The sequence below is a fragment of the Jaculus jaculus genome, chromosome 10 (assembly GCF_020740685.1).
Source record: "Jaculus jaculus isolate mJacJac1 chromosome 10, mJacJac1.mat.Y.cur, whole genome shotgun sequence".
In the NCBI taxonomy this organism is placed as follows: domain Eukaryota; kingdom Metazoa; phylum Chordata; class Mammalia; order Rodentia; family Dipodidae; genus Jaculus; species Jaculus jaculus.
Genome location: NC_059111.1, coordinates 87,864,414 through 87,889,292, shown reverse-complemented (window position 1 = coordinate 87,889,292; position 24,879 = coordinate 87,864,414). Strand labels below are relative to the sequence as shown.

The 24,879-nt window shown below is 41.9% G+C and overlaps 1 protein-coding gene across 5 annotated transcripts in view; it reads left to right on the top strand.

Annotated features, from left to right (window-relative positions):
- Grm8 (glutamate metabotropic receptor 8) overlaps nucleotides 1–24,879 on the top strand; it is an 854,699-nt gene that overhangs the window by 5,705 nt on the left and 824,115 nt on the right. For all 5 annotated transcript variants that reach the window (XM_045159898.1, XM_045159896.1, XM_004658606.2 and 2 more), the window contains exon 2: nucleotides 5,589–6,411. In XM_045159898.1, the coding sequence (XP_045015833.1) occupies nucleotides 5,902–6,411 (510 nt within the window). In that variant the 5' untranslated portion in view covers nucleotides 5,589–5,901. The remainder of the gene's footprint in view (nucleotides 1–5,588; nucleotides 6,412–24,879) is intronic.

Here is a 24,879-nt window from a genome sequence, read left to right as displayed (position 1 = left end):
AGCATTCAGAGTTGGTTTCCCTTTATCTGCTGCAAACTGTAAACATGACTTCCCATTTCTTTAAATATGGTCGTTTTATGCAACAGTGGTTATCAGAAAAAAAGAACGGTACAAATTGAATTCTACTAAATCAGATTGTACTGTATCTAGCTATTTAAAGAAAAATCTGTGGTGAATTCTTTTGTTATGCAAATCATCTTGTTATAATTTATCTATCTAGTAGGTTGAGCTTCTTGTGGATCAGATTTTCTTCATATGGGCCTTGTTTGTGTAGAAGAGCTTTGAAAACCTTTCCTCGTGGCTGGGGAAAAGTCACTCAGCTTGCAAACAAGATCAGTTACTGCGTTCAGCTGGGAAAGCCTTGCTCTTGTGTTTGAGGACAATCTCATATGGCCTTAGACTGAAACAAGAGAACGTCAGAGTGGGAAGCAGGAAGACAGTTGGGAGACTGCGTGGCCTATGTCCCTCATTTCACAGACAAGGAGGTACAAGCACAGAGGTGGAGTGACAGGATCAGTGTCACCAGCCTGTGACTCCCAGACAAAGATCCAATTCCAGGCCTCTGTTGCCAGGAGAGCTCACTGGTCCCCATCCATACTCTGCCCCTCCTCCCCCAACCCAAGGATCTGCACATGGACCAGCCTGGGAGATGATACAGACATCTGACGGATTTCCGAGCAGCTCAGAGAACTGCAAGTATAGGCAGCTTCAGATGAAACTTTGGGTTTGGATGGCAACATCCATTCAGTTGCAGCCCCTTCTGTTAGGGAGCAGAGTGGAATGTGGCATAGCTATGCTGCTTGGGCTGTTTTATGATTAAAAAAAATGTATTTCTAGGTGAATGATGTTTCTCCATAAGGATTTTATCAGGTCAGAACTTAATGGCCCTTGCTATGTGCTGGGAGAAGATGTGAAAGTTGATGTGGATAGACTCCATGTGTGTTGGTAGTCTCATCCCCTTGGCACCATGTGGCCAGAAAGCCAAATTTGCAGTGTGGATGAAACACACTGGATATGTTTAACCCTTTGAGAGAAATTAGAAATACCTCTGTCTCTTGGAAATGTCCCAAGTGTCCCTTCTTAGAGATCTCCTCAGTGTTTTTAAGGAGCTAACCACTGAGATGCACCTCGTTGAGAAGGATTTCAGGGGCACGGGGGAGCCCTCACCCCTCTGTACTGTCACAACCAGTCCCTGCGCTACTGGGGAGCTCTCAAAGGCAGGGCCCACCTTGGGGGTTGAGGATTTTGTGGGTGTTTCTACCTGCTAGTTCTAGCCTTGGAGTTCTACTGGATTTTTGGGGAGCCTTCTTTTCTGACTTATACAAGAGGCAATGATCAGCAAGCGGAAAATCCGTGAGACACTCTTAGGTGCTTAAGACTTTGGCATAGAGAAGGTTCATAGAAAATGAAAGGATCCAGATGTGGTGGTACAAGCCTGTAACCCACGCTACTTGGAGTGGCTGAGGCAGGAAGATTGCAAATTCAAGGCAATCATCAGCAGCTTATTGAGGTCCTGTCTCAAAGTAAGTTAAAAAATGACTGGGGATATAGCTTAGTGGTAGAATGACAGCCTAGCATGCCTGAGGCCCTAGGTTCAATCCCTGGCTAAAGTAAAATAATAAAACATACAAACAAATAAATAAAGCAAAAAGAAACACAAATCAGGACTCTGGTCTCTAAGAAGCTGTTCTGACTAGCTTCTCAGGAAATGGTTTCAACACAGACTTAAATTACAGCCAGGGAACCTGCCCATCAAGAGACCCAGGTCTGTAGGACAGTCAGTGAAAGGGTGGGCGTTGCAGTCAGCTTCACATTGCTGACAGAAAACACCCTACTAAAAGCAGCTTGTGGGAGGAGAGGGTTCAATTTGGCTTACAGACTCCAGGGGAAGCTCCATGATGGCAGGATAAAAAGATGGCATGAGCACAGGCTGGACATCACCAGGTCACCAGGTGGACAACAGCAGCAGGGGAGTGTGCCAGGCACTGGCAAGGGAAAGCTGGCTATAATGTCCGTAAGCCCATCCCCCCAAATACACTGCCTCTAGGAGGCTTCAATTTCCAAATTACCACCAGCTGTGTACCTAAGCATTCAGAACACATGAGTTTGTGGGGGAGCACCTGGATCAAACTACCACAGCTGGTGATGTGTGATGTTCAGCACACTTAGAGGAGGAGAGAGGCCTGGACAGGAAGTCTCTGACAGTTCCTGGTTATGCCTTGCTGCATAGTTAGCCTCTCCACTGGATCCTGTAATCATGCAGGGAATCTGCAACCCTAAGAATTTCCAGGGTAAAGGACTCACGCCTCCTTTAAGAAGTCCATTGTTATAGGTGATTTTTCTTCCAAGCCCAGAGGAAAGTCGGTTTGGAAGAAAAGCCATTTTACTTGAAATCCAACACAGAGCATGAAGTAGAACTATTTGGATCCATAGCACAGGAAGGTCATTATTCCTTTAAAACTTAGTAATTCCAACTAGGGCAAGTTTAGATGAAAGCTCACAAGAATACTATAAGAGCCAGACTAGGCAGTGTAACATTATACAGTGAGACATGAATGAAGTCATTTTCCACAAATTTTCACAACCCGATTTCCCCAAGAATTTAAAAGAGAAAGTAAACCTTCCTGCCCTCAGGTCTCAGCTTTTCAATGGCAGTGTGTCAGATTTTGAAACAAATGCAATACTTTAATAAACAATTCTGATCTTATTTTTTTAAAAAAAACATTTTGTTCTTGTTACTTTTATATATTTATTTGAGAGTGACAGACAGAGAGAAAAAGAGGCAGATAGAGAGATGGAGAGAGAATGGGTGCACCAGGGCCTCCAGCCACTGCAGATGAGCTCCAGACACGTGCGCCCCCTTGTGTATCTGGCAAATGTAGGTCCTAGGGAATCAAGCCTCAAAATTGGGTCCTTACGCTTCACAGGCAAGCACTTAACTGCTAAGCCATCTCTCCAGCCCAATTCTGATCTTATTTTTAAAGTGGCAAACAAAATCCAGTAAAAATTTACCAACTGGGCAAATAGACACACAGTTGCTCACTTCTAGTAGAAAAGGAATTACAGACCAGGTTAGCTTCCATTTACTGAGCACATACCCTGGGCCACATATTGTGTTTTCCGTAGGAGCTTGCCAGCAGGGCCTGTCCTCTGTTCTGACAAGAAAATCAAGCATCAGAGAGCTTGTAACTCGTTCTATGCTAAGAGGAGAAAACTCAAGCAAAAATTGAAGCAAACTGTCCAATACATGATAACTCAAATGGAACCTCTCCTTTTTCTTAATTTTTTTTAAAAAATTCTTTTTATTTATTTGAGAGAGAGAGAGAGAGAGAGAGAGGGAGAGAGAGAGAGAAGAGAAGAGAATGGGCATTCTGGGGCCTGTAGCCACTGCAAACAAACTCCAGATGCATGTGCCACCTTGTGCATCTTGTTTATGTGAGTCCTGGGGAATTGAACTGAGGTCCTTTGGCTTTGCAGGCAAATGCCTTAACTGCTAAGCCATCTCTCCAACCCAATCTCTCCATTTTCTCTTGCACTGCATTGAGCTGCTAAACAAAACAATTCTCCCTGACCGTTCTTAAAATTAAAGCCCCAAACACACCCATGAGACACTGCGTGAGTAGTTAAGGAAATCTGGTGATTAGTAGACTGTCTCCATGTTTATCTGTAAGTGCAAGCCTCATATTCTTTTGGTTGTTAAGTACTTGGGAGGTAACATGCTGTCATGAAGGAAGGATACAGAGAACAGGTTCTATCCATTCTTGAAGTTTCTTCATCTTCTTCTTCTATTCCAGGCTCTGCCAAAGAGGATTAGCTCAGCCATATGGACTTGGTCTAATTTCTAAATTACTGATCTGAGTTATTGAGATTTTCCTGACATGACACCAGCCTTCTTTGTGAAACTGTAAATTATAATCCTGCTTGTAGTCATGAGTAATGAATTCTCCATCATTTAAATGCTTTCATCCAGGAATTCAAGTCATCTTTCTGAGTGTTTTCTTTTGTGGAATGCCTGAGGTCAGGCTGTTGTGGAATCTGAGTTTCTGAGGTGAAAGCACCTGCTGGATGAACTAAGTGGTAACAAAAAAATCAGAAAAGGACTAGGAATTTGGGGCAGCATAGAGGGAAGCAAAGTGTAGCATGTGCCAGGATGCAGGGAACTCTTGTTGCAGGTAGCATAGACATATCTCAGCAGAGGGGACAGCAGTTGGCTCAGACTCCCATGCACACTCAGAAAGCTGGTGCAGTGGGCTGCTTGCTGTGTGCCTCTTTTCAAACCTGGAAGTGAACAACAAAAAAAAAAAAGTGCAACTTTCTCTGAAGGTACTTGGACATATGTTCAGTTGTCCCCTAGGGAGGCTCCATCCTTTCTTTCAAGACAAAGAAGATGGAAAGAAAATTTTATGAGCTGGAACTTGAATAAGTGAATGGAAAATACAAGCAGATGTTGGTTGGCTTGGGTGGAGGGAAATGGTCCAAACTCCGGATTTCAAACTCATATGTAAATAGCTGAGAAGTGAACATTAGATTAACCATTCTGCCAAAATAAATTGGTGCTGTTTATTCTCTTTATTACATGTGCATTTTAAACCTCAGATTCCCTATGTTAAGTCAACTCTCATTTTCAGCTAAATCGCCTCAAAACTGTTTTGAAAGAATCTCATGGAATTCTTTAAGGCCCTAGAATAAACTTTTTCCTCTAAATTTGCCCCTAGACGTTTTCACTCTAGATGAGTCTTGATGAAATAACTGTTTTCCCCACTGAGTCAGACAAAATTAAGAATCTCTGCAATCGATCTACAACTCTGATGTGCTCCTGGTGATGCTAGGATCAAGGCATATTTACTTCAGATCTACAGGCATGCCCATTGCTTCCATCCTGACAGATTAATTGTGAACTCTGACAATGGTAACAGGAAGATCTTCACATATAACCCTCCCCTTGTGTTTAATTTTCAAGCCTTTGTTTTATTACCAGAGAACAATAGGATCATTTTATATGAAATCTTTGATGTTCTATGCTAAATATTTTCACAGGATATAAGATATATCTTTGCCTGCCTTCCTTCTTTCCTTTTTTTCTTCCTTCCTTCCTTCCATTGAAAAATCATTGTTTCCCACTGGGAAATCTGGGCTGCTGAAAAAAATGTCATTAACAGACTACTGTCTTTTTTGAATATGTCACAGAAAATAACCTTTCATTATCATTTTGTGGAAAAAATTTAAATGTTAAATTCAGATTGTTGTAAAGGCAAAGCAGATTTGAAAAGAAACAATGACGTACATCAAAGGGTTTCTATTTTTATGGAAAAAAGGATTTATCGAAATAAAATGCTAAATAAAAAGACTATCTGGCTGGGAAGAAGCAATCTAGCTTCAAATACTTTTCTCTTTCTCTTGCTCTAACCATGTCATCAACCTTCCTGTGTCGATACAGTGCGGCCAGGTGTTCAGAATCACAGGGGACAAAAAGAGTTAGTTTCCTACTGAATGGGGGAAAGAAAAAGTTGGCGCAGACAGGGCTTAAATATATGAAAAATATAGTCCCACTGAGCTGAAGCTCCTCTTTTCCCTACCCCTCTCCCCAGGAGTGATTGTGCTGCAGGGCTGACTCCCAGGACGTGAACTGTTGACCTCATCCCAGCACCAGAACCCCGGATGTTATTCTCATTTCGGCATCATCCCAGGGATGTTAACTTTCCATGGGGAATAAACTCGAACCTTAAGGATCTGATGGAAATTCACTGTGACGTTCAAACAAAACACTTGCTGAAACCCACAGAGCCTTTTTCTCATGGGCCCCGATGGTAGCCTCCAGAAGGTGCAGGCTCAGGTGGTCCCCCTTCTTCTGCGTCGAGAATAAACTTCGGGTCAGAGATTGCAATACCACCTGTGGAGAAAATGGTATGCGACGGAAAGCGCACAACCTCTTGCCCTTGTTTCTTCCTCTTGACGGCCAAGTTCTACTGGATCCTCACGATGATGCAAAGAACTCACAGCCAGGAGTATGCCCATTCCATTCGGGTAGATGGGGACATCATTTTGGGGGGTCTCTTCCCTGTCCATGCAAAGGGAGAGAGAGGGGTGCCTTGTGGGGAGTTGAAGAAGGAAAAGGGCATCCACAGACTTGAGGCCATGCTTTATGCAATCGACCAGATTAACAAGGACCCAGATCTCCTCTCCAACATCACTCTGGGCGTCCGGATCCTTGACACGTGCTCCAGGGACACCTATGCTTTGGAGCAGTCGCTGACTTTCGTGCAGGCGCTGATAGAGAAAGATGCCTCCGACGTAAAATGTGCTAATGGAGACCCACCCATATTTACCAAGCCTGACAAGATCTCTGGTGTCATAGGTGCTGCTGCGAGCTCTGTATCCATCATGGTGGCTAACATTTTACGACTTTTTAAGGTAGGTAAAGGCCTCGTTTATTTAAGCAGTGTGAGAGTACCATAAATCGTTGTGATTTCTGGTGTGCGTTTACAGAAGAAAGTGAGGATGAAGATGCTCACAGAACCTCTCTCTGTCATTGGGTAGCCTCAAGTGGGGATTCTGTGACTGGGTTTCTACCTGCGTCGCTATTGATGATGAATGGGTTAATCCTGACACTCTTTTGTTGAAAAAAAAAATGGTGGAAGATTCTGTGACCTGTTGGGTTATCTCCTCAGTGAGGCATTTTCAATCAAAGCAAGCATCTTTGCTTTGGAGAATGATGAACCTCCAGTCATATGGAACGTTTCCCCTCTGCTTGAGGTACGTGTGAGATAATTCATAAGGTGAAACTTCTCCAAGGTGGGATGCTCTGTTGTGACAAAAGTTCCTGCGTGGAGAAAAAGCAATTATTACTAACATGCAGATAGGAATGACACCCTGGGAAATAAGGTGGCCATAAAGTTGTCAGGCTTCTTAAAACTAGAATAGAGTAGGTCCTCATTAATTCAGACTTGGAATTATTACGAATAATTCTTTTTTTTTTTTTTTTTGAGGTAGGTTCTCACTCTGTTCCAGGCTGACCTGGAATTCACTATGAAGTGTCAGGGTGGCCTCGAACTCACAGTGATCCTCCTACCTCTGCCTCCTAACTGCTGAGTGCTGGGATTAAAGGCGTGTGCCACCACACCTGGCATTACGAATAACTCTTATTGAGTTAATAGTTCAAATTTAGCAGGATAAATCAAGACATTTTTACTTAGGTTTGATGATCCCTTTCATATACTTTTATTTATATAATGAATAAAATTGGAAGCATTAAAACATATATATATATATGCATATATACATGCATATATATGCATACATACATACTTTGGACATTATAAAGTGCCATCTAGGTATTGTAATTCACCATTTTCATTGAGTTTCTCACCTTACTTATTAATATACATTATGGAGACTTTTGTGAAGACATATTTTTTTTTAATTGAAACTACTTTTCAGTTTGATTTCTTACTCAGTGAGACTTGACTTTTCCAACTTAATCTGAAGTAATGTAACTTGATTTTATGTTGTTCAAAAGTATGTCTATGTATGTCAGATTTAAAGTTGGACTGATGACAGATAAGAGTGATAAAAATGAACAAAGTGATGGAAAACTTCACACACACACACACACACACACACACACACACACACACGAAGATCAAAGGAATGGAATCAAAGGCTTTCTGGTTGGGAAGACACCTGGGAGGCCCATGAAGTCTGGCCTGTCTCTCATGCTGGGATACTCCTGAAACATCCCTCATGAGGCTCCACAGTCTCTCTGTGAATAGCTTTCACTGAGCAATGAGAATGCTAAGGGTAGTTTAATGTCTGTTTGCAGATTGATGAAAATCCCTCACATGAGGAGGCTGCTCTCTGCATCTCACAGAATCTCTCTGTGTCTCCGGCAGACTGAAGAGGCACAAAGAGGCCCCAGGGAATGTGGGAGTCATTTGAGCAGGACATTAGAACAGTCTCCTGGCAGCGAGAAGGACTTGAGATGAGAACTGGCAGCCAAAGGTGCTGTCATTCTCCATCTCTGGAAACTCTCGAAGGAAGCCAGGCAGCTAGCTGTGAGGTCTCTCGGGGTGGCCACCCCTTCTCTAGAGGCAGACATGGAACCCCGGCTGCTCCGGGATTCTCTCACCTCTTGGGAGCTAGGATTCCTCTAGGGAGTATTGTTTCTCTGCCACCCATGTCTTGCTTTGTGCTGGGTACAGACCAGCCATTGCCTCCCCTAACCCCTCTCTTATTTGACATCCCTCCTCACTTGCTCCACAGCATTTCTCCTCAGTTCTAAACTCTGTGACCTACTGCTAAGAAACACCCACTCTTGGAGATGAGGAGAACCTTCTTGAGGATCTTTCCCTTCTAGGACATTTCCTTTAGATACGAATTGCTATTCCTGTCAACCTCATAGCGATTTCCTTTAAGGCTGCCTTTTTCCTATAGCCTGTTGCTCAGATAAAAGTATGTCAGGATCTGAGGAGTGGTACAGGAGATAAAGTGCTTATCTGAGGTTTTCAAAAAACTTGTTTGTATTATTATTATTTTTTTTGCCACAGAATCAGCTTATCTATGACAGTGATGATGATGACATTGGTGATGATGATGAATAATAATGACACTGGGTTGGGTTGGTGTATTTAATGTGAAAATGCAGGTGAAGCATTCTGGCAGAGCCTGGTGTATCCTTCAGTTGCTCAGGCTGCTGAAGGAAAGTTGAAACCATCTGGAGGCAAGAGGAGAGCTTTGTGTTGTACAGACCATACCTGGCTCCCCTCCACTCAGTTCTCCCCTCACTGGACACTCTATGACTCTCTTGTCTACTTCTGGAGGGAGCCCATCAGAGGAGGGGAATTACTGCTGGGCTTCTGAGTGGAGTCAGTACTTCAGGATATCTCTTGATACACTAGCCTGAATGCCTGGGGCCCTCTACCTCCTTTGATGGGCATGTACGGAGTAGGTCACTTTTAGCCAGAAGGGGAACTGGTTATGGTAGATGTAGTTAACATTAATTTTTAAAAATTAATTGATTTATTTGCAAGGAGAGAGAAAGAGAAGACGGGGGTGGGGTGGGGAGAATGGGCATGATAGAGCTTCCAGCTGTTGCAAACAAACTCCGGATGCATGCACCACTTTGTGCATCTGGCTTTATGTGGGTATTGGAGAATCAAACCTGGGTGGTTAGGCTTTTCAGGCAAGTTTAACGACTGATCCATTTCTCCAGCCTGGTAGATGTAATTAACATTTTCAGTACACTGGCACAGAACAAACACTTAACTTATTGGAAACAAATGTGCATTTTAACCATATTACTAGATTTGAAAAACTGATCTCATCAAAGTCTCTCTGCTGCACAGTATAGGTGCTCATCACATCTTCTAGCTGACCCTGGAAATACACAGATGTGAGGTTGGTAGCTGAAACCTACCATTGTGTTGTCTTCATTTATTATGATGATATATGTGTGACAAGGCAGCACTTCACAGAGATTATAATTATGATGTAATGCTGGTTACTCTTGGGATAGAAAATGGTCTATTTTAAGTACAGATGGCTTTTACTTATACCTCTATGACATGAAGTATTAGAATGATTATCAAACGAATGATTTAATAAGTTAACATATTCTAGATTGGAATACAACTACAGTTTGAAAAATAATTTTCTAAAGGTAACTGTTATGATGACATGAGTGAAAATAGATTTTATTACAGTTTATGTGCCCCTAGAACAGCATACTCTGAGTAGAAGCAAAAAAGATGCCCAGAAATCCTTATATTGCTTTTTTGATTATTTTTAATATCTATTTAGAGAGAGAGAGAAAGAGAGAGAGAGAGAGGGAGAGAGAATGGGCATACCAGGGCCCTCAGTCACTGCAGACAAACTCCAGACATAGGCACCACCACGTGCATCTGGCTTATGTGGGTACTGAGAAATCAAACCTGGGCCCTTAGGCTTCACAGGCAAGTGCCTTAACTTCTAAGCCATCTCACCTGTCCCCATGCATTGATCTTTATTCTCTCTTGGTTTTTGAGGAAAGCAGTGTTGTCCTGTCTTTCTTTTCTTATCAAATTTCAGAAGAAAATGAAAAAGTTGGTCCCTTAACTTTATGGAGAGTCAGACGAGGTACTGGAGCCAGACACTTCCTGAGGGCAGGAAACAATGTGCGGCTGAGGCTTACAGGATACTGAGTGTCTCAGGAGTCCAGGGGTCTTCAGCCCTGAGGACAGGTGCTACTCATGCCACTTTCTTACCTGCTAGGAAACTTTCCAAGTGGCAGGACCACATAAATAAGTAGTGCATCTTACCCTGTCTGGGGACTATTTGCAAAGAGAGGGGTAGTGATGACTCATTCCCCAGGTATGTTTGTTGGGAGTATAACCAGGCTTGCAAGTCACAGAACAAGATTTTGATGATCTGCACTTTCTGGAAGCACTACGATGCTAGAACACACATATGGGCTGGCATCAAGCATCAATGATAATTCAACCTACAGCAAGTTAATAGCTTTAGATGACAGCAGTATGAATTATTACAATTATGTGATATGTAATTATGGAATAGCAGACCCAGAAGAGTTTCTCAAAACAGCAATCAGATGTCTTATTTTGAGCAAGGATTGAGCATTGTACATTAAAAATAACACATCGATGCTGGAGGTAACTCACATTAATGTGTACAGAGATGCACTGAGTTATACAAGAAGACAGTGTCAGATCTAATTTCTCTCTTTTCTGTTTGGCTAGTTAACTTTACCTGGACTGGTAAGTTTTTACTGTTGAATAATGGGGGTTAGATAGCCTGTGGTGCATCCTTCCACAAAACAATCAAACAAAACTTTTCAACAGAAATCCATTTTTGAGTAGGCTAGAAAATTTCTCCCCATGTGGATTTGCAGCGGTTATTCATGTCTAAAATTGATCTTCATGTTAAGTTAATGAAATACAGAGAAGTGTCTCATTCCCCTGGAAGTCTTTGCCTGCTCTGCAATGTTTACAAAGATATATTTTTTTCCAAGAGACTCTACCAGTTGTACAAATCATTAAAGCCAAGTGTTTTGTGAGTTATTTATTGTACACAATGGGTTTTATTAACTGTAAACTACAAAAGGTAAATCTGCAATATCAAGGCTCATTTAGTTAGAGGGATAGATAAATGTGCACACTCCATAAACTCAACAGGAGGCAACACATTATGCAAATCTTGCTTGATAACAAGTAGATGATGGTGAGTTGAAGGAGGGACTCATTTATACCGTCTTTTGGTTCTGTATCAACTAAACTTCAAAAGAGCCCATTCACATTAGAGGAGGTATCATACGTACATTGTCACAAAGTAGAGCATTGGATGAGAACGAGTACTGCCCATGGTAGGTGGCACTTAAAACTCACAGCTAGGGAGGGCTGGAGAGATGGCTTAGCAGTTAAGGCACTTGCCTGCGAAGCCTAAGAGCTCTGGTCTGACTCTCTAGGTCCCATGTAAGCCGAATGTGCAAGGTGACTCAAGTGCCCAAGGTCACACATGCACACAAGGTGGTGCACACATCTGGAGTTGGATTTCAGTGGCTGGAGGCCCTGGTGTGCCAGTTCTCTTCCTTCCTCTCATTCTTGCTCTCTCTCTCTTTCCCTCTATATCTTTCATCAAAAATTACAAAGAAAAAAAAAAAGATTTAAAACAAAACACAGCCAGGGAAACTGTCACAACATTCCAACTTGCTTTACAAAGGCTTTTCTCAATTTCTTTACCTAGGGTTTCTTTGATGTATAACCATGAGGCAGCAGGCTATACTTCCTGTTAACTCTACCCACACTAAGGTCGTTACACTTGTCCTTATTCCCCACTAGTCTGTAAGCTCATTGAGTTCAGGATCAGTGTCTATATCATTTGTTACTCTGAGCCTATCCTTGATTCTGGACCTGCCCCGAAACCTAAGCATTATAGAGTTAATTAATGAACAAAGCAACCATGTCTTTCTACTCACTTATTTATCCTAGTTCCAATACTAGACATAATATTTGAGTACTTAGGAAAGTAGAATTTTGTTTTCCTTTTTCCTTTTTAGTAAAAAGAATAGAACAAGGGGATGAAAAAAACAGTATATTTTTGGAGTTCCTCATTAAAATATATATACACACATTACATTGTATTGACAACTTCTATACTTTCAGACAACAAACCATGGTATTTTCCTCCCCTCCCCCACTTTCCCCTTCATAACTCTGCTCTCTGTCATATCCCCTCTCTCTCTCCATTAGTTTCTCTTTTAATTTGATGTCATCATCTTTTTCTGCTATTATGAGGGTCTTGTGTAGGTATTGCTAGGCACTGTGAGGTCTTGGATATCGAGGCCAAATTCTGTCTGCACAGTTGTATGTAAGGAGTTGTGCCCTTCCTTTGGCTCTTACATTCTTTCCGCCACCTCTTCCACAACGGGCCCTGAGCCTTGGAGGGTGTGAGATGTTTCAGTGCTGGACACTCCTCCATCCCTTCTTCTCAGCACTATGTTGCCTTTTGGGTCATCCCAGTGGTCATCACCTTCTGAAAAGAGAAGCTTATTTAACCAGAAGTGAGAGTAGCATTAATATATGAGTATGAACATTAAGTTGGAGTTCCTGATTTTTATATACATTCACATCTTTTAAAAAATATTTTGTGGGCTGGAGAGATGGCTTAGCAGTTAAGTGCTTGCCTGTGAAGCCTAAGGACCCCGGTTCGAGGCTTGATTCCCCAGGTCCCACATTAGCCAGATGCACAAGGGGGTGCACGCGTCTGGAGTTCGCTTGCAGTGGCCGGAAGCCCTGGCATGCCCATTCTCTCTCTCTCTCTCCCTCTATCTGTCTTTCACTCTGTGTCTGTCACTCTCAAATAAATAAATAAAAATGGACAAAAATATTTAAAAAATATTTTGTTTATTTTTATTTATTTATTTGAGAGTGACATAGAGAGAAAGAGGCAGAGAGAGAGAGAGAGAGAGAGAGAGAGAGAGAGAGAGAGAGAGAGAGAGAATGGACCCTCCAGGGCTTCCAGCCACTGCAGATGAACTCCAGACATATGTGCCCCCTTGTGCATCTGGCTAACGTGGTCCTGGAGAATCTAACCTTGAACTGGTGTCCTTAGGCTTCACAGGCAAGCACTTAACTGCTAAGCCACCTCTCCAGCCCCTACATTCACAACCTTTAAAAACAGATTTTTGTAATTAAAAATTAAATAATAAAGAAGGGGATGGAGAGATGGCTTAGCTGTTAAGGCACTTGCTTGCAAAGCCTAAGGACCCAAGTTCGATTCTCCAGGTCCCACATAAGCCAGGTGCACAGGGTGGTGCATGCATCTGGAGTTTGTTTAGGGTAGCTAGAGGCCATAGGGTGTCCATTCTCTCTCTCTCTCTCCCTGTCCCTAATAAATAAATAAAAATAAAAGCTTAAAAAAATAGTGAATGAGTAATATATGAATGCATTCTCATTCTGAAAGGTTTAAACACCAAATAATCATCTAAACTAAAAAGTCCACTTCCCAGAACACTATTAATAAAATCACATATGCACACATGGCTTTATTTATAGCCCAGTCTTATGACTTTCTTTTCCACTTAATAACATATATGGGAGAGATTTCTGCATTGGCTAGTGCAGGTCTTCTAACTCAGTAATTTTCAACCCTGGCTGCACATTAGCATTACCTAGATAGAGGGATGCATGAACTTTATCCAAAGACCAAAGAAACTAGATGGAGCCCTGCCTGCCTGGCATGTTTTAAAGGCTTTCTAGGTGATTTAAATATTTTTCCAGGATTGAGAACACAAGACTTTGTTTTCTTGTTTTAGTGCATTCTTGGTTTTCAATTATAGGGGTAGACCATAATTTATTTTACAAATTCTTGATAGGAAAATAGTCAAAGATTATTTCCTTCAATTTCTTTTTATTTTAATATTAGTAGTTATCTAGAAAAGATAACTTGAAACATACCAAGTATTATGATATGCAATATACCATGATGCCTGATCTTGGTCAAACATAAACAATGATGATTATGCTCAGGGGACCTTTTAACATTATTTTAAAAATATTTATTTTTTAAAATTACAGACATACTTAGTATGGACACATCATGTGTTAATAACCTGCTTTCCCTTGTCTCTTCCCCCATTCTGCTGGTGGTCCTCCTAAGTGAGGTTGAGGTTATCACCCATGGGATTGTGGGTTATGCATTGTGGGAAGAGCAGTCAATTGTTGGAGGGAAGGCAATGCCTCTGGGCATGATGTCTCAACCTGTGGCTCTTACAATCTTTCTGCCCCCTCTTCCACAAAATTCCTTGAGCCCTGGTGGGTGGATTTTAAGTCTACTTCAGAGACAAGCTCATAGGAACCTCTGGATCTCTGCTTTGGTAGGTGTTGAGTATCCCCAGTGACCGTCTCCTTCACCCGGGTGCTGATTGCCAGGTTCACCATGGAGGCAGCACTCTTGCTCATCTTCCTAATTCCTCTGTGGTTTGAGCTGTGGCTTGGCTGAAGTGTGAGAGGTAGTTTATCTCCTTGGGTCTTGCTACCTTCTGAAAAAGAAAAACAGAATCTCTAATGGAGTGTGAAGTCAGCATAGGGTAATTGGGATAAGTATTAATTTAGGAAGAATTTGATGGATATAGCCCCTGTTTTAGCCAAAGACTAGTGGGAACTTGATATGGAGAGAACATAATCTTTGTCTCCATAGGGTTCTGACCTGCTTTCCAGTCCCAGATCTGGGTTCCTTTCCACTGAGCAGATCTCTGAGCCAATCAGAAAGCGGTTGGTTTCCCACCAAGGGTGGGCACCACTATTGCACAGGCGTGTCAGGCTGTTTGTCAGGCTGGTTGCTTTCACATAGCAGTGTCCGCTGCTACCACACAAGGTTGTTGGCCATTTTCCCCCCAGCAGCTCATGTAGCACTCTCCAGCACTATAGGGGAAGACTGTCTGCGAACTTGCTTTCTTCCAGATTCCAGCCAGATCTCTTGACGGTCTGTGTCGGCAGAATGTGGTTTCTTCAGCAACAAGGTCTTACCTTTCGCCTCAGGTAATTAAGCGCTTTGACAGGCACCTGTCTTGTTTTGGGGAACTTGCAGGTTTCTTTGGGGACCTCATAGGTCTCTCATGTGTAGCCCAGGCTGACCTCAAATTCCTGATCCTTCTATCTCGGTCACTTTGGCAATATCCTACCAGCGTGCACCACTCTTTCGATTTCTTAGGATGGTTTGAAAAATGGTTGTAACAATGCTACACCTCACCCGATGTTGGCTCTACAGTGAATCTAAGCATCAGTAGAACCCTTTCTTTGAGCAACAACCACACTGCCATCGGTGGCTGGCTTACACCAGGTAGGAATACATCACAGGCAGGGATTTCTGCAACATGTAGTGATTTAGCATCTGTTGCTGTAACACTCAGGCTGTGAAAGAAGCATAGTGGCTTTTCCTGGGTAGAATAGATTTTAAACTTGGTGAAATTAAATATTACTTTCATTTTCTGCAGCCCACCAATGGTCTGAAATTCTACAGTGAATATTGAAGATATTGTAAGAACTTTCATAATGATTAATGTCCATCTTTGGTGTATTTTAACACAACAAGGGTGGCTTAAAAGTAGTGAATGGAATAAAAAAAAAGTAGTGAATGGACTAGAGAGATAGGTCAAGTGTACTTCCTAAGTAAGCATGAGGGCCTGAGAGAGCCCGAGACCACCCGAGTTCCATCTTCAAGACACACATAAACAGCTGGGCACTTAAACAGCTGGACATGGCTACACATGTCTGTAGCTCCAATCCCATAGGAAAGCAGAGACCCAGGAATTGCCAGAGCTTATGTGAAGAAACAGCCAGCTCTGGGATCAGTAACAGACTCTGGCTCAAACAAGGTATCTCAGTGGTTAAGGTGCTTGCTTGCAAAGCCTAACGACCTAGGTTCCAGGCCCTCGTACCCATGTAAAGCCAGATATACAAAGTGGTGCATGTATCTGGAGTTTGTTGTGGCTGGAGGCCCTGGTGCACCCGTTCTCTCTCGCTCTCTCTCCCACTCCTCTGTCTTTTCTGTTTGTAAATAAATGAATAAATAACTAATTGGTGGAAGAGTGATAGATTGAGGCTCTCTACCTTCTACCTGGACCACTGCAGGGGAGTGCACTCTACCTAAGGTAAGTGGCACATGGATGCTTTATGAGCACATGCATATGCCTGTGCTCCACATACATGCAAAAAAATGTAGGAAATATTTTCCAAGAAAATAGCTTGGATATAGATGAAAGTAGATATTTGGTTTTTCAAGGTAGGGTCTCACTTAAGCCCAGGCTGATCTGGAATTCAGTATGTAGTTACAGGCTGGCCTTGAACACACAGAAATCCTTTTTCCTTTGCTTCCTGAATGCTAGGATGAAAGGTGTGCGCCACCATGCCTGGCTGAAACATGTGTTTTAAAAAGTTGTTTGCAAACCTTTCTAGAACAAGGGTAGAAGTAAATAAATAAATAAATTTTCATAAGGAAAATACAAAAAAAACTTATAAATTTTATAGACTTTTTTTGGAGAAGTTTTAAGTTTATAGAAAAACTGAAGAGAAGTATTTTTATTTGCTTTCAGCTCAGGTGGCTTTTATAGATTTTATTTTATTTTATTTTTTTATTAGCAAACAAAAGTTATCTCTTCCTAGGAAGGTTTAAACTCTGGAGACTATCCTGTGGCTGTGGTTCAGTGACCCTCAAGCTCAGCGTGCATCACAATTGCCCAGAGGCTAGCTGAGACACAGATTACCGAGCCCACCCTCCAAGTTTCCGATTCAGTAGGTCCAGGACAGGGTCTGAGAACTGGCATTTCCGGGAGGTTCCTACGTGATGCTGAGGTTGCTGTTTCCCAGACTCTGCTCTGAAACCACTGCTCCATATAAATTGCTGGCTGGCTGACTTAGCAGGTCAAAGGATGCAAAACAGAAACGACAGATTTAACAATGTTTTCTCTGACAGCAGTGTTTTCTTCCCCTTTTGACTCATACCTGGTTAGACTCCCGCGCGTGTTGGTCAGCATTGCCACAGCTGCTGTGTGGACCTATTTTTAATTGTGTGCTCCTCTGGAAGTTGCCTTCCATATTAAAGAATTCATCGCTCAGGAGTCATGATCCATGTCATGGTCACTTGAACAAGATTCTTAAAGCAGGGTCACCCACATTACCATTTTTACTAATGAGACTATAGAGCAAAGTGACTTACATTGTAAAATACACCCTAACTGGGATTTGAGCACAGAAAGAAACAAAGAGGCTATGATTTGTTTTCAGTGCCCAGCAATTTGTCTTCAGACTCCATGGCAGCAACTTCCTGATTTACATTATGAACTGAGATTGGCAATAACATTCTATAGCAGTCTTGATCAATTGGGGATCATGAAAGGCTTCTTTCTTTCCCCATGGTGGGGAAAGGGCCTGTTTACTCATTTAATTGATATAATACATATGTTGGCAAAATAAAGCGACGTCTCTTTAGGCTGTAATGGGGGACTTTTCCTATTCTCAAGCCCTCATAATGGCATAAAAATATACATGCAATTATTACGTATTTTAAATATATAACAAACACCAGGTGGAAAGATGATGAGGTGGTCTGGGTATAGTATTGTCAGTGGACCCCTTTATCTGCTCCCAGAATGAGGCCAATCTTCAGTTTTCATGTGGGTCCAATATTGGTGTGCCCAATGCTGCTAGTTTCCCTTCCTGTGGGCATCCTTTGGGCATAGATGTATATATTGATATATTATACCCCAGACCTACCAGTTAATCCCAGACTTACAGAAATCACGGGTTTTCCTCTCCATATCCCCCACCAAGTCACACAAGGCTCCCCTGGGCTGTGTGCATGGGAACTATTCTTGTCCTAGCACCTCCCCTTGCCTTCCTTCTCTCTGGCTTTGATTAGTGCTTGCATTATCTCTTACCCTTTATGTCAAAGGATCTACCTACACCATGGCAATTCCATAATTAGCATCCTTGGAATGTTTGTGCTTATGTTGTTTATAGAACAAATCCCACATCCTGCTTATGCAGATTTGTTAGACACTTGTGACTTATAGATAGTATCCTTGTTATTATGATAGTTTGTTTAAATTGTAAATTATTATGATGTACTTATCTAGTGATCCTAATATTCCCCTTTTAGGTAAAATAAATAAATATAAATTACATAAAATAGGCTAGACTCTATAGTCATACATTCTGGATTCAAATTTTGATATAATGCTTATTAACTGTATGCAATAGTGTTATGTAATAGTGTTAATCTCTCTCTCCATATATATAGCTTGATTATGTATAAAAAGTAGACTGTGAGTACCTTCTCCATAAAGGTTTAAAATTATTATAAATAAATAAATGTAATATTTTCATCATCTTTAGTCCCATTACATTCGCTTGTGCCCCTAGCCCTTCTGCTGAACCTTTTCTTCCTCCCAACTAGTCCTCTTTCTACTTTGATGTCTCTTTGTTTTGCCTATTTAGAGGGGGTTGGGTATTTGCTGGAGCATGGACAACTTACCAGTGGCTATACCACTGAATAAGATGTCTCCCTCTCCTTCTCCGTCTCCTCCAGCCACCATTAACACCTGTCAACAACACCCCAGGGAGGTATGAATGCTGATAAGACAAAAGGAAGAGTGTGTAATGGTTAGTCTGTGGTAGTCGATTCCACAGGATTTACAATCATCATGGAGACACACTTCTGGTCATGTCTGAGGAATTTTCCATATTAGGTTAACTGAGGTGGGAAGACATGCCCTAACTGGGCAGCAACATCCCACAAGTTGGGTTTCCACACGGTGTAAAGGGAGAAAGATAGCAGAGTATTCAGCATCCATTGCTTTCTCTACTTCTTCTCTGCTTATGTGATAATATAACTCTGGGTTGCTGCTCCTGCCATACTTTCCCTGCTGGTGATGGACTCTTATCTTCTGGAATTGTAAGTGGAAATAAACACTTCCCTTGCCTAATTAGCTTTTGGTGGAGTATTTGTTCATAGCTATGAGAACGTAACTGACACAGAGCTCTAAGACAAGCCCTGCTCTACAGCAAGCACGACAAATATTCATTATGAAAGGTAACTATCTTCATTGGATAGTTTGAGTTTTTTAAAAATTTCCTCCAATTTCTTAGCCATTTGTACTGTTCCTAGCTTGTGAATAATGGCAGACTAGCTTTAAAGTCAATGGTCAAGAAAAAGAACAAATAAGATGGTAGGTTCAAGTGGGCTCTGGCATATGGCATGCTGTCTTGTTCTCTTGATGGTCACACAGGGACCTTACTGGCTCCATGTTGCAGCCAGGAGATCTAAGAAAGCAGTTACTGCTGATAACCTAGTCAAAATTCAGTGTCTGGGAGGGCCACATGCCCTAGGAGGGAAGTTCCTTCTGCTGTTCAGCTATGTAGGTACATTATGCCTGCTAAATAGACCTCTGAATGCTTACAGTTATGCATATATATCAGTGCCATTCTTACTTTTCATTAGAGAAGTCTTTCTCTTCATATGGTGGTGACACTAAGGAGCCTGAAAGCTCATCAAAGTACTGAGAAGAAGTGAGAGTAGAGTGTTTAATACTTATTAAGATACCTTTTCATACCCTCTAATGGCTCAGAATTGTGTTGGAAAAGGTAGAGGAAAGAATGTGACAGCCAAAGGATGGGGAGGAATGTTGGTCTCTCTCAGACAAAAAAATGGTCCTTGTATTTGTGACCTCACAGCCCTGGTTGTTTTCTACACAAGGCCTGCTCATAATATTGGGCCCTCCAATAGGCTGCTGTGGATGGTGGACGAGGGCAAAACAGAAAAGACATCAATACTGAACAGGGATAATAGGAAAAAAGTGGAGGTTCAGTGGTGGTGTATAAGGGAAGAAGGACAAAGGAGAGTGATGGGGGAGATCATGTAAGGTTTTTTTTGTTGTTTGTTTGGTTGTTTTATTTTTTTGTTTTTCAAGGTAGGGACTTGTGCTAACTCAGGCTGACCTGGAATTCAGCATGTAGTCTCCTGCTGGCCTCGAACTCATAGCCATCCTTCTACCTCAGCTTCCTAAGCGCTGGGATTAAAGGCATGTACTACCACCCTCAGCTAAATTTTTTATTTCATGTTTGTCTAAGTTTTTTATTTTATAAATTAAAAAAATAAGAAAGCAGTGTACTTGTATACTTTCAAAGTACATGTGTTAGGGCATAAGAGTCAGCTTTATTTAAAAATTATCAAATGAAGGATTTTTTAGGTGACCTAGAGGTAAACTCTGTTAAGTTTTAATATTGTTTATGTACACAGGCAAAAAGTGCCCTTAGGATTCAGTTTGGAGGGACAAAACAATACAAAAGCAATTTTGGGTGGCCTACATCCCTAGGACCCCAAGATTTATAGAGGAGTTGTGGTTGAAAGTGGACAACAGACTAACCTGAGGGGTGAATGGCAGCTTTAAATCTATTTTGGTTATGAATTACTTTTCTTTGCCATGTTTGGTGCCTTGACCCAAAGGCACAGACTACTTTGTTGATTGATGAGCTATTTATCTTCCAGGATTGTCCAATATGACAGACACCAATTCCTGTCAAAGGGAAGGAGAGAGGATGTTTTTATAGTGCAGACTTATCTAATTAAAAATGATGTTTAGGGTTGGAGAGATGGCACAGCAATTAAGGCAATTGTGTACAAAGCCTAATGACCTGGTGTTGTAGTCAGGTTTACATTTCTGGCAGAAATCACCAGACCAAGAGCAGTTTGTGGGGAAAAAAGAGGGTTATTTACAGACTCGAGGGGAAGCTCCATGATGACAGGGGAAAACAATGCATGAACAGAGGGTGGACATCACCCCCTGGCCAACCTAAGGTGGACAATAGTAACAGAAGAGTATGTCAAATACTGGCATGGGGAAACAGGCTATAATACCCATAAACTTGCCCCCAACAATGTACCGCATCCAGGAAGTGTTAATTCCCAAATCTCCACCAGCTGGGAACCTAGCATTCAGAATACCTAAGTTTATGGGGAACACCTGAATCAAACCACCACAATCTGCTCCTTTCTTCCATAAAGTGATAACAATCCATGATATAAAATGCAATGCATTCAGTCCAACTTTAAAAGTCTCCAATTTTTATTAATTCTAATAATGTTCAAATATCTCCACAATCCAATGTCTTTTAACTGAGCCATAATACCAAAAAAATCCCCCGAATCCATAATGGCACAGAATAAACATTCACACTGCAAAAGATAGCATTGGGCATAGCAAAGACATATTCAAAAAATACAAGATTTAAACAGGGCAAGCATCAAACTTTGTAACTCCAAGTCCAACAACTCTAGTCAGTAACAAATCTCCAAGACTTATAATATTAACCAGCAACAAGTCTCTGGAGTCCCAGTTCCGCCCCTTCAGCTAGGCTACTTCATCCAAGGCTGGAAGCTTTCCTTAGCAGCCATCTCATGGTCCCGGCACCTCCACTGCAATCCATGGTCCATCCTCACAGTTCCATTAGGTCTTCATGCAGACATCCAGTAAACCTGCTTCACACTGCCCCTGCCCATGGCTATTTCCAAAACACAAGACCGCAGCAAACTCAATGGCCCTCTCTTTCCTGCATTTCTTATACTCCACAATACTAGATTGGGTGCCAATTTGTTAATCCAGGGGGAAATAAAGCACACCTTGAAGAACAGGACACTCCTTGAGCACTCAGACCCCTTCAAAAGAGCCTACATTCTTCCCGTTGCCCCAGAGCAGGTCAGCTGGTCCAATCTCAAAGGTTGTAATCTTTCACTTGCTGCTGAATGGACAGCAGTTTTGGCTCAAGATTTCATTTCTGTACCATATCCCTCTGCACACACCAGTTTGTTTCTATGCAATGCAACCCTGCACAAGTTCGCAGGACATGGGCATAACAGCAAGCTTTTCACACACACTGCTTCTAGCCCAGTCAAGACAAAGCTGCTTTTCACCCTCATAAGCCAAACCTCACAGTCCATCGTTCTTACTGCATTCAGGCCTTGCATCTCTGATCAAGCTGTACTTCCAGCACTGCAACAGGGCATCTCTTAGGCCAAGGTTTCAAATCCTTCTTGTTCTTCTTGAAAATCAGTTCCTCAAGGTCAAAGCCACATGGTCAGGTGTGTAGCAGCAATGGCACTCTTGGTACCAACTTTACTGTTGCAGTCAGGTTCACATTGCTGGTAGAAATCATCTGATCAAGAGCAGTTTGTGGGGAAAAGAGTTTATTTTGGCTTATAGGCTTGAGGGGAAGCTCCATGATGGCAAAGGAAAGTGATGGCATGAGCAGAGGGTGGACATCACCCCTTGTCCAACATAAGATGAACAATAGCAACAGGAGAGTGTGCCATACACTGGCATGGGAAACTGGCTATAACACCCATAAGCCTGCCCTCAACAATACACTACCTCCAAGAGGTGTTAATTCCCAAATCTCCATCAGCTGGGAACCTAGCATTCAGAACACCTAAGTTGATGGGGGACACCTGAATCAAATCACCACACCTGAGTTTAATTCCCCGGTACCCACATAAGGCCAGAGACACAAAGTATCACATGTATCTGGAGTTCCTTTGCAGGCTGATCTGGAAATCACTATGTAGTCTCAGGCTAGCCTTGAACTCACAGCGATCCTCCTACCTCGCCCCCCCTCCCCCCAGTGTTGAGATTAAAGGCATGCACCACCATGCCTGGATTTAATGATTTTTTTTTTAAACGAAATCCAAGTCAGCCACTTAAACAGTAATCTTTTTTAGTTTAGTTGGAATACAGAGATTTTAGGAGTCATTCATTACGGAATTTTCAAAAACAATTTGTTTTCGTTGGGTCTCATCCCCCCTCCTCTCCCTGGTCTCCTTCTCCCCTCTCCCTCATTATCCTCCCTCCTGTTTACATTCAAATGCCAATTTTAGAAGTTAAACATTTTAACAAAATACAATCAAAAGATATACTAATTTAGTACTTGCTGCTCAAAAATGACAGTACAAAAATATCAAAAGTCTGATTTCCTTAATTACATCTCTGTTTCTACAAGACCAGAAAACCTTATGTGTAACGTAGAGCAGTTTGTAATATATGGTTGTCTTGAATCTGCGCCAAGGTGTTTATTTTCCTCATGACCACATATCTGACAGAAGCAACTGCAGGAGGCCAGGTTTACTTTGGTTGCACTAGAAGGTGCAGCTTATCACGGGCGTGAAGCAGCTGGTCACATGCAGCCTGCCGTCAGGAAGCAGTGAGTGATGAACGCTGGTTTTCAGTTTGGTCTCCCATTTGTGTTTGGTCCAGGGCCTCAGTCCATGAAATAATACCATGTACACTTAGGGTGGGTCTTCCCACTTCCTTTATCCTAATCTGGAAACTCCCTCACAGACATGCCCAGAGATTTGTTTTCATGGTGATTCAAATGTCCCATTAAGTTGACAATCAAGACTTGACGTCACAAGTTTCATTGGCATCATGTGATGTCACGTGCAGGGCCAAGTGCCTGTGCTGTGTTGTTCAGAACCAAGGCTTCTGTAAAAGCATCTGATGCACACAGCTAAGGAGCCTCAGTTAAAAGCCATGTCAGCCAGGGCTGGAGAGATGGCTTAGGAGTTAGTCTGCAAAGCCAAAGGACCCAAGTCTGACTCTCCAATATCCACATAAAGCCAGTTGCACAACGTGGTGCATGCATCTAGAGTTCTGCTGCAGTGGCTGGAGGCCCTTGTGTGCCCATTCTCTCTCTCTCTTCAAATAAGTAAATAAATAAAAAACTAATATTAAAAAAAAATCCATGGCAGTGGGCATGAAGCATCTACAGGGCAGAATGCTGAAGATGAAGGGTGTGAATTGTGGGATTTAAGGAGGGCGTTGTCAAACCCAGAAGGAACCATATGTTATCCTTTGTTCTTTGGAAAGCTATACAACCCAATATCAAAACTTTTGCTCTTTATTTCATTCGCCACATGGAGATATATATACACATATATATACACACACACACACACACACACACACACACATATATCATGTACATATATATGTATGTATGTACATACGTATATTGTTGCAGTCACATTTGCATTGCTGGTAGAAATCACCCAACCAAGATCAGCTTGTGGGAAAAAGAGGTTTGTTTTGGCTTACAGGCTCAAGGAGAAATCTCCATGATGGCAGGGAAAATGATGGCATGAGCAGAGAGTTGACATCACCCCCTGGCCAACATAAGGTGGACAATAACAATAGGAGAGTATGCCAAACACTGGCATGGGGAACCTGGCTTATAACACTCCTAAGCCTGCCCCCAACAAATGCCTTAACCACTAAGCCATCTCTCCAGCCCCCACACGGATCTTTTTGCTATTCATACCATGTTCAGTAACCATGTAGAAGCACAATTAATCACTAACAGATAAATTGAAAGAATTATCAATGAATTGATGCTATCTGCCTTTTTCTCACAAAGCGAGCTTCTCCTTCAGACACACCACACTTTCTTTCAGTCTCCTGACTCCTGAGTAGATGTGAAGTCTTATCCACACTGTCTCTCACCGCGTGTTCATAGATCTCAGTAAGGTAAAAATTTTGAGCAGAAGGCATTTTGAGTGATTTGGAAATAGGTTCTGAACTGAAAATGGTATAAATGATTATTTTACTTTTGAATACTGTAGTGCTTTACCTGGCATTTCTAGCCTCATAATGTCACCTACTGAAATGGGAGCTTTTTTTTTTGTTGTCTTTAGAACCACAGGAGTGGAATTTTAAATTCTTGGGGTTTTTCCCTCTTCTGCCTGAGGAAAAAAGATACTGTAAATTCCATTTTTTAAAAGAGTTTGGCTTCCTCTATTTCATTTATATTCATGTGGCTCAAGCATCTAGTGAGCTTGGCTGGT